Source organism: Maniola jurtina, chromosome 24, assembly GCF_905333055.1.
Source record: "Maniola jurtina chromosome 24, ilManJurt1.1, whole genome shotgun sequence".
Taxonomy (NCBI): domain Eukaryota; kingdom Metazoa; phylum Arthropoda; class Insecta; order Lepidoptera; family Nymphalidae; genus Maniola; species Maniola jurtina.
This window is the reverse complement of record NC_060052.1, coordinates 15,001-33,970: the sequence shown is the minus strand read 5'-3', so window position 1 is coordinate 33,970 and position 18,970 is coordinate 15,001. Positions and strand designations below refer to the sequence as shown.

Below are 18,970 nucleotides of genomic sequence, written 5' to 3'. Positions count from 1 at the left end.
AACATAATTGATACAGCGAGCCGTGATAAAATTTTGGAAGATTAATTAGTTGGAATATTGCACCATGGATATAAGATATCACACTGGGATACGAAGCTTGAACTTTGATAAAATATTCGAAAGATAATTGGGAATATTGTACCAAGAATATAAAATATCACATTGGAATACGATGCTTAAACTTGAAGGCGAACTTGGTACGCTTAAGTGAGTGAAATGCTCTTTAAGTGCAAGTGGTCTTCAAGTGATCTTCTACGATGCTTGACCTTGATGGCGAACTTGGTACGCTTAAGTGAGTGAAATGCTCTTTAAGTGCAAGTAGTCTTCAAGTGGTCTTCTATAATGCTTAGAACTTGATGGCGAACTTGGTACGCTTAAGTGAGCGAAATGCTCTTTAAGTGCAAGTGGTCTTCAAGTGGTCTTCTATGATGCTTGGAACTTGAAGGTGAACTTGGTACACTTAAGTGAGCGAAATGTTCTTTAAGTGCAAGTGATCTTCAAGTGGTCTTCACCAACTTGGTACGCTTAAGTGAGCGAAATGTTCTTTAAGTGCAAGTGGTCTTGACCAACTTGCTGCATTTAAGTGAGCGAAACGCTCTTTAAGTGCAGTTGGTTTTCAACTACGACAAATCTGGTCCCCTAAGTGTGGCAAAGTCCCTTTAGATGCGGTTGTTTTGTTCTTTAAATTGAAAGCTGTTGTTGTGATGAGTGATAACGAATGGACAATATTCCTGGATCTTACGAGTACATAGTGAGGTGTCTTGTTAAGTTGCGAGCTGTCGTATGATTGTGAAGTGATAAGAGACAATGAATGGGCAATATTCCTTAGGAAGTTAGGAAGGATCCTTACAAGTAGGTAATGTGAATCAGGTGTTAACGGTTGTTTATTTTGCAGTAATTTTATCCCGACTCGTGGGGTGCCCGGGGCGGGCACCATGCAGCATGGCCGTGTTGGCAACAACTCGTTCTCACGTTCGGTGTTGCTTGGTGTTGGTGGTTATGCTGTGGTCGTGACGTCAGAGCCCCCTCCATCGAGACGAAAAAGATGGCGCTAGGGCGAGGACGTGGCGTGGAACGACAAGCTTGAGTTGCTGTTTGCGCTCCGACCGATTTACATTGCATTATACGGGTTGATTTTACTATCTGAGAGTTTAATTGTTAACACTTTTACGTTTTTTTTACTATGATCAAAAATAAAATTCACTCACGCGCGGCTGCCATCGATCAAAGCAAACAAAAACCATACAAAAACTACGCTAAATTAATGACTTCAATCATAATAATGTGTTAAGCTGTCCGACCACAACGTGTTGATTTAGGCACTTCATTAGTTACTTCATATTTATTACAATAAAATATTACCCTTTCGTGTTTATAGTCGTGTAAGTGCCTAGTTTGCAAAGTAAATGATTACACAAATAATAATTATATTATTATGCAACCGTGAAAAACCTACTTTTTGCCCGAGTGTAACACAAAAAATAGTATTTTGTGATGTTCACTAATTACATTAGTGTTTCTAGTTTTACCTGACGATGACTGCGCGGGTTGTAGCCGACAGGCGCGGGTTCGAACATACCGCTAATGATTTTGGTTATAATATCATCAAGTTCAAATACAATTAAGTACATACAATCTATTTAAGGTCTAGGAAGGTACCTGCTAGGTACCGGCTAGGTATTTTTATTTTTACGCAAGTTCGCGTGGATTAAGGCTTTTAAATTTATCCCGTGGAAACTTTCTTCCGGAACAAATATACAACCTAAACTATGTCCGTCTCCGGGATTGCACTATCTGATTTGGCAACCAACTTTACCGGGTTAGGTGTTTGCCGCTGACACCGCTGACACATGCTGACACCGCTCACACATGCTGACACCGCTCACACATGCTGACACCGCTCACACATGCTGACACCGCTCACACATGCTGACGCCGCTCACACATGCTGACACCGCTGACACATGCTGACACCGCTGACACATGCTGACACCGCTCACACATGCTGACACCGCTCACACATGCTGACACCGCTCACACATGCTGACACCGCTCACACATGCTGACACCGCTGACACATGCCGACACCGCTCACACATGCTGACACCGCTCACACATGCTGACACCGCTCACACATGCTGACACCGCTCACACATGCTGACGCCGCTCACACATGCTGACACCGCTGACACATGCTGACACCGCTCACACATGCTGACACCGCTCACACATGCTGACACCGCTCACACATGCTGACACCGCTGACACATGCTGACACCGCTGACACATGCTGACACCGCTCACACATGCTGACACCGCTCACACATGGTGACACCGCTCACACATGCTGACACCGCTCACACATGCCGACACCGCTCACACATGCCGACACCGCTCACACATGCTGACACCGCTCACACATGCTGACACCGCTCACACATGCTGACGCCGCTCACACATGCTGACACCGCTCACACATGCTGACACCGCTCACACATGCTGACACCGCTCACACATGCTGACACCGCTCACACATGCTGACACCGCTCACACATGCTGACACCGCTGACACATGCTGACACCGCTGACACATGCTGACACCGCTCACACATGCTGACACCGCTCACACATGCTGACACCGCTCACACATGCTGACACCGCTCACACATGCTGACACCGCTCACACATGCTGACACCGCTCACACATGCTGACACCGCTCACACATGCTGACACCGCTCACACATGCTGACACCGCTCACACATGCTGACACCGCTCACACATGCTGACACCGCTCACACATGCTGACACCGCTGACACATGCTGACACCGCTCACACATGCTGACACTGCTCACACATGCTGACACCGCTCACACATGCTGACACCGCTCACACATGCTGACGCGCGCACTTACCTTCTCATTAATATTCCGCACACACTTGTGTAACGTCCTTGAACTAGACCCATAGAACTCCTCGTGGAAAACGTACGCACAGGGACGGTGCGTGCTTTTGTGCGTGTGTTTTAAAATAAAAACTATGTATCAGTATCCGGCGGATTCGCCCGAGGACCATGTGCATTTCTGTGAACATTGTGACTGACTGCGGAGTGCAGGGTGCAACACGTAGTAATATAGGCCTGAACTGTATTTACACTTCACGGTTTATAACTACCCATCATCTACTACTACTAAGTACGGTTTCCTCTCGGAATGAGAAGGATTTGATCATAGTCAACCACGTTGGCCTAGTGTGGATTGGCAGAATTCATACACCTTTCAGAGCGAGGCATGCAGGTTTTCTCACGAAATTTTCCTTCACCTTTACATCAAGTGACGCATTACACCTAACTCCGAAAAGTTAAAGTTGCGTCTCTGCGGATTCGAACCATCTGATACAGTTTTATATTTTCCTATTCCCCCTGGGATGATTATTATTTTACGGGATAGACCCTACTTCTTTTACGGGATAAGTACTTCATATTTTAATAAATCTCATTAAAAAATTATTAAAAAAAAAAACAAACAATACACCTCTGCATAGTTAAACACAATAATTAATCTCGTTATATTTTATATATTTTTTTGTTCAAAAAACTGTAGGTACATTTAAAAATTAATATTCCACAAAGCTTGTCTAGACTGTACGTGTACTGTAGGTACTGTAGGTTAGTAGGTATAGGTGGTAGGTATTTAGCTATAAAATACCCAACACGTTACATTAAGCATTCTGCGAACACATCATACTTTTTTGCGCGAGCACATAAAGCACGAAGTATTGCGGGAACTGTCTGATAACATCATTACACACCTACCCTACTGCTGCCTCCGAGCCAAGCGCGGGCGTCGGTGGAAACCCGAGTGCACTCTCGGATAAGTTTGACCAGAAAAAGTTACTTCACCACGTCGCGTCGGCGATTACAATTATTCTAACGGAGCGAGTTTATAATGTTTGCAAAGAAGACCTATCAAAACATCTTCTGAATGTCTTTATCAAACAAATCGATACAGTAGGTTTCACACCTCGCCGAACGACACAGCAGTTTGTTGGTGAGCTCAGAGCTGGCGCTCGAAAGGTTACTGCCGCGCAATAAATAACTTTAGACGATTAACTAACCTAAGTACAGAACATTTAAATGTAATATTTAGTTAATTGTTTTGCACAGCTATTTTTAAATTGACTACTTATTTAATTTTTATAAACGGCGAGACTTTTAGTCTCTCAGTAAAATAAGACTGTCTTTTTTCCTGAAACATTTTTTATATTGAAAAGCTTCGGTCGCGGCTAGGTACCACGCACAGGACAGATAAGTAGGTTCTTACTAAGTACGTAGTAACTAGTAAGTAAGCTGATTTCCACTTCTGGTGTCACTGCCCTACCGGAACTGCATGCGATATTTATAGGTCTCCACAAAACATCATTATCTCAAAGGAACTCGGCTACCGTGATGTACCATGGCCAAACCCTTCACACTCTGAGAGGACACCCGTGCTTCGTAGTGAGACGGCGGCGGCGATGGGTTGATGACGATGATTATACCTTCACTGAACGATGATGATCAGGCATCGCACTGGCGTCTGGCACGCTCGATGGCGACAGGCGGTCACTGCTACAGCTAAGCCTGCAGCACACCACGTCTCAGCCAATCTAGGATTCGTAAACTCCCACATTAACGAGCCGAGAATCCTATCTTGGACTTCCCAATTTAGTAATTATTCCTAGCGCCTAGCGCACGCTTATTTGCACCTGTTCCAAATAATTTTAAATACATGTCAAAAATTTAAAAACCGACAGGATTCGAACCTGCGTCTCCCCTGAGAGGGCAAAAGTTGGTCGACGGCCGGCGCGTTATCTATGCGAGCCGCAGGTTTAGATCCTGCCGATCTCGTGATATATTATGTACCTACTAAAAATTATTTCAATTTTAGTAGATAAAGATGTATTTTATGATTCTCTATCAAATGTAATTGCGGTTAGCCGCACTCATTTGTGGTTAAGAAAACATAAAAAATCGCGTTACACACGATGACCGACTCATTGAATATTCCGCGCGCTTGTTGTCCTACCTACTATCACGAGTACCTACCTACCTAGGTAGTAGCCTAGCGAGTAGGTATTATGAAATACCTACAATCGACATACAAGCGTTTTTGCGGAAAGGAAAACTTTGTCCTATTCAGTCTTGTATTCAGTTAAATCGTTGTAATTCGACATCATTAAAATTACATCAACTATTATAAAGTGGCGTAACCCAACATAACATCCTAATTTTTCCTTCTTGAACCTCGATGCCGAGTGAAAGAGTTTAACAAGAAGTTTAAACTGTTTTGCTGTTTATGTATCTGATATGGACTGATTTGAATGATTCTTTTATTATACGAAAACGAGCTTGATCTGGATGGTTCTAAGCATCTGTTCATCTGTTGGAGTGTTATCAGCTCAGATTATATTCCTTCCACTTCTACTATTCGACTTTTCCACTTCTAGTTTCCACTCGACTCGAAGTTAATCTTGAAATAATGGTAACTTCGACCGATGTTGTCAGGGGAGCCTGCAGGTCACCTGACTCGTTGTCAGCGTCAGCAGTGTGCACTGTGCAGGTGTCTCGTGTGTAGGCTCATCGGTTTAGTGGCTTTGATGACAAAGTAGTGAGGTGCAGGTCACGGTGAACTTCACTCTATTATAAGATATAGTGAGGTTTAATTAGTTTCTCGCTTACGAGTAGATAAATATGAATAAAGATAGCTGTTTAAAATCTACAAACTGCTTCGTTTTCGCTCTACGGTTTGTAGGTAAATATATATAGCCTTTAAATTAAATCAAAATGTAAAGTTTGGGTTCTGGTCGCTTTATCACTGAGAATACCCATTAATTATAATATATGATTCAGAATATTATCATTACTATGTTTGATGTTAATGATGATAATAATTACATTAGCATTATTATTATGCTAACATTTTTTTAATTTCGGTGGATAAAGAAATTAGAGTTGTGCAGTATTTCTAAGGAGACGTCATCAGTGATAAAGATAATGATAGATAGATAAATAAATAAATAAAAAAACGCGCATCGGATGTCATCACAATATATGAGCGGTCGATAGCAGACGCGCACTACAATGTGTGCGTCGGCGCCTCACCGTCATGTACCTACTCGAAGTTGTACGTAGATATAATTACATAATCTAGTGTTAAGGTTTAGAACTAAGATATTAAACTAAGTCTGGAATTCTAAAAGTCAGTAGTGGAAAAGAGGCGCTTAGGTTTCGACGAACTCGCTGACTGACGCATTGGAGGCCTCGGGGTGGAATTCCGGCTGGAGTTTATCATTTGACGGAACTAGCCACGCGTTGCAATATTTACGAAACTTGCTAAAACCGTCAATTTTAGCCAATACGTTATTAACTTATTGGCTAAAATTGGAAGCTTCGGTCGGAAGTGTACATATCGGTCAACAGCCCACATCAATATTAGCGGCGAATAATAAGATTAATGTATTATAACTGTGTCCAGAAATTTACGATCCTGCCTGCAGTAGGTTTTCTGTATGACGTCCGCACTCCGCACTCCGCACTCCGCACTCCGCACTCCGCACTCCGCACTCCGCACTACATCCGCAACTAATTATTCACAAAAATTTGTTCCGGGCGAAGCCGGGTTGATTAGCTAGTATGTTACCTGCTACCTACTGAAGTGTTCAATCAATTGACTACGCTTTTGTTTTCTAATGTTCTTATGACGTCATGTATTATTTCTTCTGAAATTAATTGTAATTAATAGTTTGCTTGAACAAGAGACACGTGAATGTAGCTGTGCCCAGTCGAGCAGCAAGTTTTGTTCAATTTTAATCTTGATAAAAGTAACATAATATTATAGTTAATATGAATATTTTACGTTCTTTATCTTTTTGTTAGTCGGTGTGTGAGAATTTGTTTAGTAATTTTTGCGGCAGTAAATTAATACTACTATACTAACTCAGTGGATAATAACTAGAAATTAATGAAAATCTAAATGTATTATTTCATGTATTTAGGAAAACAGACTTGTGCTACGTCTGTCACTCTATTGGTGGTTTTTTCTCTATTCTACCAACAACGCTGCAGAGCTCTTCGTTATAGACTTTCTCCATTTATTATTATTGGTTTATCCATGGATCCATGGCAAATCATTCATTTATGCCAAAAATAAGGAAGGACCTAAGATTGAGCTCTGTGAGCCTTTAGTGAAGCCGTACTGTTCAGGGTGCACTAAGTTATTTAAGTTAAAACGTTTCATAAATTAATTTAGTTTATTGAAAGAACTTACTAAGAGTTAGTAACATTGAAATAGATCTGTACTATCGTACATCGTAAAACTGTGGTATTATTTAGCTCATTTTTATCATCAACGCTCGGCTCAACGAGCCGCTACGCGCGGCGCGCGGCGCGCTGTGGCGAGGCGCTGAGAGAGATGACTCTCATTTTCCGACGGTTCAGTACTCTTCTTCATCGCTGGCAGCAGGCATGCGAGACTCGTGATGTCCTGTTGCAAGGATGACGGCGTTATGTTAGCGGTTTCCGCACGCAGCGCGGTTGCGGTACAGTGAAGATGTGTGTTGGTTGGTTGCAGCAGCGGCACGATGCACACGGGCTGGCTGGCGTGGGAGTGCGTGGTGTTCGCGCTGTTCGTGTGCGCGTCGTCGTGCGCGCCGCTGTGGCCGCGCCGCCGCGACGCCGCCGCCGGCGCGGACGCCAAGCGCGCCTACATCTTCGCGGGGGGCGGCGTCTCCACGCTCGCCATGATCCTCTCCGTGGCGCGCGGCACGCTCGGAGTGCGCTCCTTCCTGGGTGAGTCAGCCTGCCAGCTGCCAGTTCATCTGATTATACTTTATGGCAAGTTCTTTTCTTTTTCTCGACATCAGCTCTCTAGCGATATATTATGTATATTTAGCTGAATCCACGTAGGAAATTGGTTTTTATTACATCAATATGAACTGACTTTGATTCGTTGCTTTATTCTCTATTCTTTGGTCCCTTTATTAGAGCTATTTGTATGTTACCCTTGTTAGCTGCCTTTTCGCGTAACTTATTCCACGGTATATTATTTTCAAGTTTTGAAATGTCGGAGTTATAATAGGTACAGGACAGGATCGGGCCTAAAACACTCCCTTGCGGAACTCCAGGTTTTATGGCTTTAGTAGGTCTCTTCTATTTCTTGTCTTCCCCTAAATGCTGTATCTGTAAGGCACGCTTTCAGGATATCTGCGAATGATTTGGGTAACTTTTTCTGATTTTATGAATAAGACCCTTATGCTAAACTTTATTAAAAGCTTTTACAGTATCGAGAAACACCTTGGAACAAATTTTCCTTTCTATGACACTAACAATTCTATGTATTTATTCAAAAATTAAATATTTTTCCCGGTGGAGCTTTCGAAAATCAGTTAGGGTGGTAATATTTGCAAGAATCGTAATACTTACCTCTTTCCAAAACCGAAATTTCAAATAGCCCGTTAATTTTATGAATATACTTAACATGAAAAATAACGGACTTTCATATTTCCTACAAAATTAACCCCTTTACAGGTGGGATTTCCAAAAATACTTTCTTAGTTGCCTTCGTCGTCAAACGAACCTATCAAGTTTGTGCGTTTGTATTCGATCAGTCAGTCAATCATTTAGTCAGTCAGCTTGGGCTGTCTTTTTATTTATATTGGGCATTGGACGTCACGTAGAGCCCTACACAGCTTGGCCGGAACGTATCTGTGAAGGCTCCGGCTCGTAGAGCCCTACACAGCTTGGCCGGAACGTATCTGTGAAGGCTCCGGCTCGTAGAGCCCTACACAGCTTGGCCGGAACGTATCTGTGAAGGCTCCGGCTCGTAGAGCCCTACACAGCTTGGCCGGAACGTATCTGTGAAGGCTCCGGCTTGTAGGTAGGTACAAATTGAGCAATTACCTGACTGATTTGCCGATTCAGCACGCGTGAAATGAAATACTTAGGTAGGTAGGTTTAATGTAGCTATTAAACGATTAGGTAGGTATATCTGCATGCTTTTGCTTATCACAATCATGCATAAAATGAAACCACAGTCAGGTATACATGGTATTCAATGTGACGAATTTGGTATTTACTTCTCATTTCATCAGAATTTTACGCAAGGGGATGATTAACAGTTAATCATCTATGCACCGAGCATGGATCTCATTTCGGAATGAGAACGGTTCTCATTCCGAAATGAGTAGCACAAAATCTATCACTGAACACGTGGCCACGCGACGTGTGGAGTGATGGAGTCGTAGAGAAGGGAAAGATAGTGGAGTCTACATACCGTCGCGAAAATTATAATTCTTATGGACAATAATTCTCAGGCACGCAGGTTTTCTTACGAATCAGGTAAAGTACGATGTTTTCCTTCGTCATTAATTTAAGCAAATAATATTGCTCGCCTAGAGTCGAACCTCAACCGAGGCCCTTCGAGTAGGAGCCCGACTAAAGAGAAACTAAAGCCCATTGATATGAATCAGGCACACGGCAAGTAGTAACCTTCTTCGGTAGGCAGGCAACGCCAGCGCCAGTTGCCTAGGAATAGTGACAACAAGCGAAGTACTTCCTAGAGGTAGGTCGGTATTTATGTATACTAACTACACCTGATTAACACATAAGACTCATTGATTGTCGTGGTTTGTATAGAGCCGCGTCGTGAAGGTCGTTTGTAAGATTTATAACAACCATAGCGTCGCATACAATATTGAACATAAAATAATATTATAATGATGGTATATTCCAGTCTATCACGAGTGTGGCGCTGGGCAGGCGATCTACTGTGTTTACAAATGGTTTACAACGATTATTATTCATCAATTTTATCTATTTATAAATTAGATTAGTGTAGTTATTATATAATTTCATATTGACGTTACCTAACCACGACAATACCTCATAATTCTTGCTAAATAAATGGTTATTATGTAATTAATATGAATACTTAATATTATGAACAGCCTTGAACAGTGTTGTCACTAAGGTTGAAATCTATAGAGGGCACTTTGACTTTGCTTAGACTTTAGTTTCAGTTAAAACGAAACAGATTTATGCTAGCCGTACCTTTAACGCTGTCTGTTTTGTCACTTTGTATGGACGGACTTTATAAGTAGATATTATATTATACTTACATAATATAATATACTATAACAAGTTCGAGCCACGTGTTTTGTAAGCCATCACTAAATTCGAATAAAATTATTGGTAAACGTTTTTTCAGGAAAAATTCAGGCAAGCATTCTTTTCTCTCGCTCTGAATATCAAATACCAACTATTCATGTTAAAATAGGTAAGGACTATTCATCTACTTACTTACATGAAATAAATAATACAATCCAGAATAATGAGTTAATACAACATCATCAATTAAATCTACAAATCTAGCATTAGGTAATGACAAGGTTGCATGGAAACGGTTGGCGATGCATTCAGTAGCCTACAAAGAAGTGTGACAAGTTGCATTGTTCATGTATTGCACATCTATTTAATATTGTAACATTTTTTTTTTTTTAATTTATTGAGTTATAGAGTTCGACTATTGAGTTTCTTGCCGACTTTTCTCAGTAGAACTGCTTTCCGAAACGGTGGTACAGTCATTACATAATCATAAGTGGCACATAATGCTGTCCTACATAAAATAAAGGAATTCATTTCATCTTCTTAGAATAAATTCCTAGATAGACTATAGATGGCTTTGTGCCTATTCAGACGCCAAGCCGGAGGCAGAACGACATGACCATGAGTAGAGTGGCAAAACCACACGAGGGCAAAACCACACGAGGGCAAAACCTCAGTTAATCGTCGCCACTACAACGATCGCTACAATTATACCTTTACCTTAGCTATAGGTAGTTACAAGACATCGCCGACAGCGAGGCATCAATACTCGATGCGCGCTACAATGGGGCATTATTACAATAAACATCATAATGCACGTATTGACACGCTGCGATGTGCTAATCCCATTGACAGAGCGTCGCTAAACAGGTGTACTTTTACTTGCAAATATGGCCACGGGCTCTGTCGCGGCCGGCAGGCTGTTCCCCTCTCAATACACATTAACTGTGCCTCCATGGCTCGTCCTGCAACCTCACAGCTGAAACTGACGCTAAAGCCACAACCTAAGTAAATATACATGATTTTTATAAATTGAAAAACATCAAAATCAAGTAGCGAAGTAGGTACCTAGTCACAAAGTTGCCTCACCGCACTGATGGCGTGATGCGTGCAAGCGACCGGCGACCGGCGACCGGCTGAGCTTCCAGATGCCCACGAGATGGGTTAGTGCAGTGCAGTAGTGAAGCCTCACAGGATCAGCGCGTCGCCCCTCGCACGGCTTCAGTGCGTGCGCGGCGCGTCGGCAACACGCGACCCCGCGCGCGCCGCACGCGACCCCCCACGTGCCGCACGCGACCCCCCACGTGCCATGGTAGTGCGCCGAGAGCCGGTGGCACTTTCAGTTCACTTCATTTCCAAAGGAAATTTTTACTCACGAAACGCCGTATGAAGTGTCTTATAAGTGGGACCTGTACACTTAGTTACACAAACCTATGACCACTTGTCTTGTGCCACCTTATGCAACATAAGAGTCCGAAACTAGACAAAGATCGGTTCTACCGACAGTCGGCAACAAGTTGACACGTTTTATATTGTGCTTTATCAATGTAAAAGAAACCGTTGCTACTTTTAACCCTGCAATCTAACTAACTCGGTCAGATCAAGACCGGAAAACCTACTAAATATATGTATATTTTTCCCTTAGCTGGTTTTGTTCGTTGACTTGACTGTTCCCTACTTTGACGAAATTGTTTAGGAAATTCTGTCACGTTATTTTTAATGCGTAATAGATTATTGTGTTATTTTGTCTTATGGTTGCCTAAATCGACTAAATACTTAATTTTAAAAAAGCGATTTCTAATAGATGATTCTACTTTTACGTTTTCATTGTAGCAGAGAGTCAGCGGCCCGCTCTGAGCGTACGAGTGGCACCAATATCTCATTACTGCAATATGACTCGTTGTATTTATAAGTAACGTTAATAGCGATAGTAAATATTGATTAATTACATAATTCTAAAACTAAATGATGTCCACGAGTTCGTCCGCGTGAATTTCGTTTTTAAAAATCTCGTAGGAAACCCTACATTTTCCGAGATAAATGGTCGATACTACTGAGGCAAATCGTTCAGCTGCGGGAAGACACCCATTATTTCACTGTGTATATACTGTATAGTGTAGACGTACTTTACTTCATAATCGCGACATGTGCGCTGTCTCGACGCCTGTCCCCCTCCCACCCTCACTAAGATGCGTGTATTGCAGGGTTCCCGTCCGAGCTGGTGTACTTCGGCTCGGCGATGTGGGAGACGCTGTACGGCATGGTGCTGGCCTTCCCGCTCGTGTGCTGGCTCTTCATCCCCGTCTACTACCGCCTCAACACCAACTCCGTCTACGAGTACCTGCAGGTGCGTGCCCGCCGCCCGCCACTGCCCCGCCACTGCCCCGCCACTGCCACCGTCGCCACTCCGGCACCTTGCTTCTAACTATTCAATCATTAAATTAAAAATTAAAAAATAAATTATAAACAAAATTCAAAAAATTAATAAACGTGCCAAAAGTTTGTTAGTGCTGTACTCATCGCAGATGCGGTTCGGGTCGCGCTGGGTGCGACGCACGGCGGCCGCCACGTTCCTGCTGCGGCAGACGCTCAACCTGGCCGTCACCGTGTACACGCCCACCGTGGCGCTGCACGCCGTGCTCGAGCTGCCGCACTGGGCCTCCGCCGCCGCGCTCACCGTCGTGGCCATCGTGTTCAACTTGCTCGGGGGACTCGCCGCCGCCATCAGGTGCGACTATCGTATACACGTTCCTGCTGCGGCAGACGCTCAACCTGGCCGTCACCGTGTACACGCCCACCGTGGCGCTGCACGCCGTGCTCGAGCTGCCGCACTGGGCCTCCGCCGCCGCGCTCACCGTCGTGGCCATCGTGTTCAACTTGCTCGGGGGACTCGCCGCCGCCATCAGGTGCGACTATCGTATACACGTTCCTGCTGCGGCAGACGCTCAACCTGGCCGTCACCGTGTACACGCCCACCGTGGCGCTGCACGCCGTGCTCGAGCTGCCGCACTGGGCCTCCGCCGCCGCGCTCACCGTCGTGGCCATCGTGTTCAACTTGCTCGGGGGACTCGCCGCCGCCATCAGGTGCGACTATCGTATACACGTTCCTGCTGCGGCAGACGCTCAACCTGGCCGTCACCGTGTACACGCCCACCGTGGCGCTGCACGCCGTGCTCGAGCTGCCGCACTGGGCCTCCGCCGCCGCGCTCACCGTCGTGGCCATCGTGTTCAACTTGCTCGGGGGACTCGCCGCCGCCATCAGGTGCGACTATCGTATACACGTTCCTGCTGCGGCAGACGCTCAACCTGGCCGTCACCGTGTACACGCCCACCGTGGCGCTGCACGCCGTGCTCGAGCTGCCGCACTGGGCCTCCGCCGCCGCGCTCACCGTCGTGGCCATCGTGTTCAACTTGCTCGGGGGACTCGCCGCCGCCATCAGGTGCGACTATCGTATACACGTTCCTGCTGCGGCAGACGCTCAACCTGGCCGTCACCGTGTACACGCCCACCGTGGCGCTGCACGCCGTGCTCGAGCTGCCGCACTGGGCCTCCGCCGCCGCGCTCACCGTCGTGGCCATCGTGTTCAACTTGCTCGGGGGACTCGCCGCCGCCATCAGGTGCGACTATCGTATACACGTTCCTGCTGCGGCAGACGCTCAACCTGGCCGTCACCGTGTACACGCCCACCGTGGCGCTGCACGCCGTGCTCGAGCTGCCGCACTGGGCCTCCGCCGCCGCGCTCACCGTCGTGGCCATCGTGTTCAACTTGCTCGGGGGACTCGCCGCCGCCATCAGGTGCGACTATCGTATACACGTTCCTGCTGCGGCAGACGCTCAACCTGGCCGTCACCGTGTACACGCCCACCGTGGCGCTGCACGCCGTGCTCGAGCTGCCGCACTGGGCCTCCGCCGCCGCGCTCACCGTCGTGGCCATCGTGTTCAACTTGCTCGGGGGACTCGCCGCCGCCATCAGGTGCGACTATCGTATACACGTTCCTGCTGCGGCAGACGCTCAACCTGGCCGTCACCGTGTACACGCCCACCGTGGCGCTGCACGCCGTGCTCGAGCTGCCGCACTGGGCCTCCGCCGCCGCGCTCACCGTCGTGGCCATCGTGTTCAACTTGCTCGGGGGACTCGCCGCCGCCATCAGGTGCGGCTACTGTTTACGCTTTCAATATACCCTCATTGTAATTTTAACCAAAAAATGCTCTCTCGGGATTCTCTCATTCAGTGGACTTCCAGATCTTTTCACGCCGATTCCACTTCTAGACAATGATCTCATCTCTTAGGTTACGAGTACCTACTTAGACATGCGTGTATATTATGTTTCAGAGCGGACGTGATCCAGACGCTGACGATGGTGCTAGTGAGCACCGCCTTCATCGTCCAGGCGACGGTGACGGCGGGCGGGCCGGCGCGCGTGCTCAGCGACAACGTGGACGGCGGCCGACTGGGCTTCTTCAAGTGAGCGCCTTACAGCTATTCTGATCCTCAACGTTAGCCATACATAGCTTTAAAGCTTGGAGTTACCTGCTCTTGACTAGACATGGTAACTCTTGGCAAGGATTCATATGCACTGAGCCGAATCTATCTCTAGATCATCAATCGTCAGGGCTCTTCTTGAACCGAAAACATAGCTCGATCGGATGTCCAGTGCCTGCTCCCTTCTATGAGCACGTTTTCCTGCCGCCGCAGGTTCACGGGCGACCCGACGGTGCGCGTGGACACGCTGTCGGCGCTGGTGGGGCAGCTGTTCATGTCGGTGTCGGTGTACGGCTGCCAGCAGACGTTTGTGCAGCGCTACTGCTCCATGTCGAGCGAGGCGCGCGTGCGCCGGACGCTACTCGCCAACGTGCCCGCCGTCTCCGTGCTGTTCAGTCTGTCGTGGGTGGTGGGCATGGCCATCTACGCGGTGTACAAGCACTGCGACCCCCTGAAGTCGGGCAGGATCGTCGCCCCGGACGAGGTGCTGCCGTTCTACGTGCAGGATCAGTTCGCGTTTTTGCCCGGGATGCTCGGCCTGTTTTTGGGCAGTCTTTTTAATGGAGCGTTGAGGTGAGTTTGATTTCTGGTGAAGATTGGAGTTAGGTTTTAACCTCGACTTTATTACCGAAGATAAGCTCGATGTTTGTTTGTGGGACTTCAGTTTGTGTGACTTGAGTTTGTGTGAGTTCAGTTTCCTGGTGTCGAACGTGAACTCGCTGTCGACGGTGACGTGGGAGGACTTCGTGTCGGCCGCGCCCGCCTTCCGCGGCATCAGCGACAAGCAGCAGCTCACCATCATCAAGATCATCGGAGTTATATACGGTAAGTGTTGATCCATCGGAATCTGACACTAGTTGGCGGTAGGCACTTAAAGCCTAGGTTTTGTGCCTTATCAGCTCTCTTCGATATTTCGCATATAGTTAGTTAATTTCCGTTAAGATTTGCTGCCATGACCAAATGTTGGAATTTCCTCCGGCAGCGGTGTGCATCATGGCGCTGTCGCTGGCGGTGGGGCTGGTGGGCGGCGTGGTGGAGGGCTCCTTGCTGGTGACGTCGGCGACGTCGGGCGCGATGCTGGGCGTGTTCCTGTTGGCCACGCTGGCGCCGGTGGCCAACGGGCGCGGCGCGCTGTGCGGCATGCTGGCGTCGCACGTCCTCACGGCGTGGATGGCGGCGGGCAGGCTGCTGTACGTCAACGACAGGGTCGCCATGCTGCCGCTATCCGTCGAGGTAACAAGCTTCCAATAATCTCACACGCGGTGAGACCAGTTGTCATCTGCTGGCTCTGCGCAGCGCTCATTGGCGTAGAGCAAAAATAGGATTGCTCCTAATGTACTCCCTTGAGAGCGTAATAATGTAGAACTGGTGTATTCATCTACTCTTACGTACCGTTGCCTTTTTGTCAAACAATTCCGAAACCCTAATTTGTGGCTGATGCTCTAACTATCGGTTAAAATGCACAGCTGCCGCAAAAATACCAAAAAACCTGCTAATAGCGACTTTGTATTTTGATTGTAGCGATGTGATTTCACTTTGTGTAATTAATAGCTAGAATGCAGAGCTCCGTGTCGCAGATGTAGCTAACTGTGTGTGTGTTGCGTGTTGTGCAGCAGTGCAGCAACGGCACGCTGGGCTCGGCGCTGCCGCTCGCCGTCAACCGCACGCTGGCGCAGCTCGCGCCCGCGCTGCGCGACCTGCGCCGCGCGCACGTCGCGCGCCCGCAAGACCACTCCGCCGTGTACGTCGCTTGTATCTATGCTAACAAATATGATTGAAGTGTCTGTCTGTAATTCGAAATAACTATCTCATATTAAGCTCCCACGTGGTGATCCCACAGGATGTTTAAAGAATAATAATTCGTGTAAGTAAAATATGTTTTTACGAAATTCGGAACAGAGATACCTTGCATTCCGGGGACGGGCTACTACGGAGTGGCTACTTTCTGTCCTGGAAAATCAAAAGTCCCCACGCGATTTTTAAAAACCTAAATCTACGCGAGCGAAGCCGTGGGTGTCATCTGCTTGTACATACAATATGTATATTAACTTAACACAACGAAGCACGAAGCCGAAGGGGCAGTAGGCGGAGTCAAGCTATTGAAGATCTGGTAACCGTTGGGATTCCAAGATGCTGGAGTGACGATCTCACAGCGTCGCCTGACTTCGCTAAACGAACGAACGATCTGAACGTCGAGCTCGACTCAGTCTCCGGGAGCTCTTCTGCCAGCAATTCTTTAGCTGCAATCTTGCAGTCGGGAGTGACTCTGTGTGTCATCGGTTACACCTTCCCTCGCTTAATTAGATACTCAGGGTGAATTTTGGAGCGACCTAACTCGTTGTACTGTAACACCGCCTCATTCACACAAGAGGCTTCAGAAAGCTACAATAACTTATCTATTCGTTCCCTCGCGCAGGTTCCAGGCGCTGCTGCGCATGTACTCCGTGTCGTACATGTGGTACGCCGTGATCGGCACGCTCACGTGCGTGGTCGTGGGCGTGGTCGTGGGCGCGCTCACCGCCCACGACGACGATGCCTTCGACGAGCGCCTCCTGCACCCGCTCGCCGCGCGGCTGGCGCGTCGCCTGCCCGGCAAGGCGCGGACCTTCACGTGCCGAGAGGACAAGACGCCGGAGGAGAAGGAGGCCTCGGAGAGCACGGAGGAGACCGCCGTCGAGGAGTCTGGCGCCAAGCAGCCCACCTACACTCCGCACGGCAGCCGGCTGTTCGACGCGTACGACCCCCCCTCCGCCTCCCCCTCCGCATCCCCCTCCGCCGTCCGCACGCGGCTCTGACGCCGCACAGCGCTCCTGCTGCTCGGTTTTATGATAAACCCAGGAATACGCGACAGAGAGAAGATACGATCATCCGTTTTGTTTGACGTGTTTATGACATTCTGTCGAAGCGAACTGAAGGTGGTCCTAAAAACTTTTCAGTGTTCGAATGTAAGATTAAATTGATTAATGTGGTGGTGACAACATGATGCTGTTATGTGAATCGTGAACCACCCTACGCGACGTGAGCCCACGCCACGTGAGCCCACGCCCTGCAATGCGTGCTTTTATTTATTCGATCTGTTTGTCGTATTATAATCTCCTTTCAAAATTTGATCTTGGAGGAATTGTGATCTGAATAAAAGATTTAGCTGTTATGCTTATGATTAGGTACTAGTGAGTAGGTATGGAGACGTATAACTGCATGTGCATGAACGCTTCAAATCGAGACAAAATGAGCTCAAATGTTGAATTTTTGGCCATTAACTGTTCAATAATGCTGACGATTTTGTAGATCTTTTATTTATGGTTTAGCATTAGTTGCGAGTTCCCACGACGCCACGCGGATCACGTGGCGAGACTCAAATACAATTCTAGATTTTTGTGTACACAGAAACTGTCCAAAACTCGTCACGTTCGTTCGAACGAGCTTGCGTCACGCCACGTGGCGTGAGTGGCGTTGTGACGTTGCAGCGCGTCGACAACGTGCTTCTGAAGTCACATAGTCTGTGGATGTGTTACAAATTAAATGTTGTGATAGAAATTACTGTAGGCTTTTAAGGACTCCATCCAATCCGAATTTAGTTGCTTTAATTAAGTAGGTACCTACTTGCGCGCTCAAAATATTGCTTGTGTAGATCAGGAATGGTTATTGTGGAAGTACCTACCCAGGTACGTTCTCGACAAAGGCCTGCTACCTAATAATATAATATTACACTATTGGAAACCCAAGGAGAATAAATACTGTTGTCTTTGAGATGATAATAAATTAACACAGATTTAGTTTGGTTGAAACTATAAACTCGATGAGCATTTAATTATTTATTTATTATCAATAATTACATAATATTAAAAGCAATACTTAGATAAATAAAAGTCCTTATGGGACATTTAGTTATAGTTTTTTTAGGGCTCCGTAACTCAAAAGGAAAAACGGAACCCTTATAGAATTTATTCTGTTAACTTTGTTGTCTGTCTGTCTGTCCGTCCGTTGTGTCTGTCAAGAAAACCTATAGGATACTTCCCGTTGATCTAGAAACTTGAAATTTAGCAGATAAGTAGGTCTTATATAGCATAAGTACAGGAATAAATCTGAAAACCGCGAATTTGTGGTTACATCATTTTAAAAAATAGAAATGTGTTTAAATTTTGTAAATATATCTACTGACAGGTAGGTACTAGCAACTAGGTAGTAAGATAAATTATACGATAACTTTAATGTAAGTTAGAAAAATGAAATTAAACTTAATAATGAATTAATGTATTGATAATATGAAATAAATGTTTTATATTGTTAAGTTTGTAAGATAAATAATTAATTATTACGAAGTATTGTTCAGCTATTTATTTAT

General features: G+C 46.3%; 1 protein-coding gene across 2 annotated transcripts in view; it reads left to right on the top strand.

The window, feature by feature from the left end:
* Positions 1-18,631, top strand: part of LOC123877862 (sodium-coupled monocarboxylate transporter 1) — a 33,790-nt gene extending 15,159 nt beyond the window's left edge. Inside the window, exons 2-10 of one of the 2 annotated variants that reach the window (XM_045924792.1) lie at positions 7,611-7,828; positions 12,346-12,488; positions 12,667-12,869; positions 14,476-14,607; positions 14,839-15,198; positions 15,320-15,450; positions 15,608-15,858; positions 16,239-16,366; positions 17,042-18,631. In XM_045924792.1, coding sequence (XP_045780748.1) covers positions 7,621-7,828; positions 12,346-12,488; positions 12,667-12,869; positions 14,476-14,607; positions 14,839-15,198; positions 15,320-15,450; positions 15,608-15,858; positions 16,239-16,366; positions 17,042-17,420 — 1,935 coding nt within the window. In that variant the 5' untranslated portion in view covers positions 7,611-7,620 and the 3' untranslated portion in view covers positions 17,421-18,631. The remainder of the gene's footprint in view (positions 1-7,610; positions 7,829-12,345; positions 12,489-12,666; positions 12,870-14,475; positions 14,608-14,838; positions 15,199-15,319; positions 15,451-15,607; positions 15,859-16,238; positions 16,367-17,041) is intronic. The other variant, XM_045924791.1, reaches the window with a different exon arrangement.
* Positions 18,632-18,970: the final 339 nt, after the last annotated feature.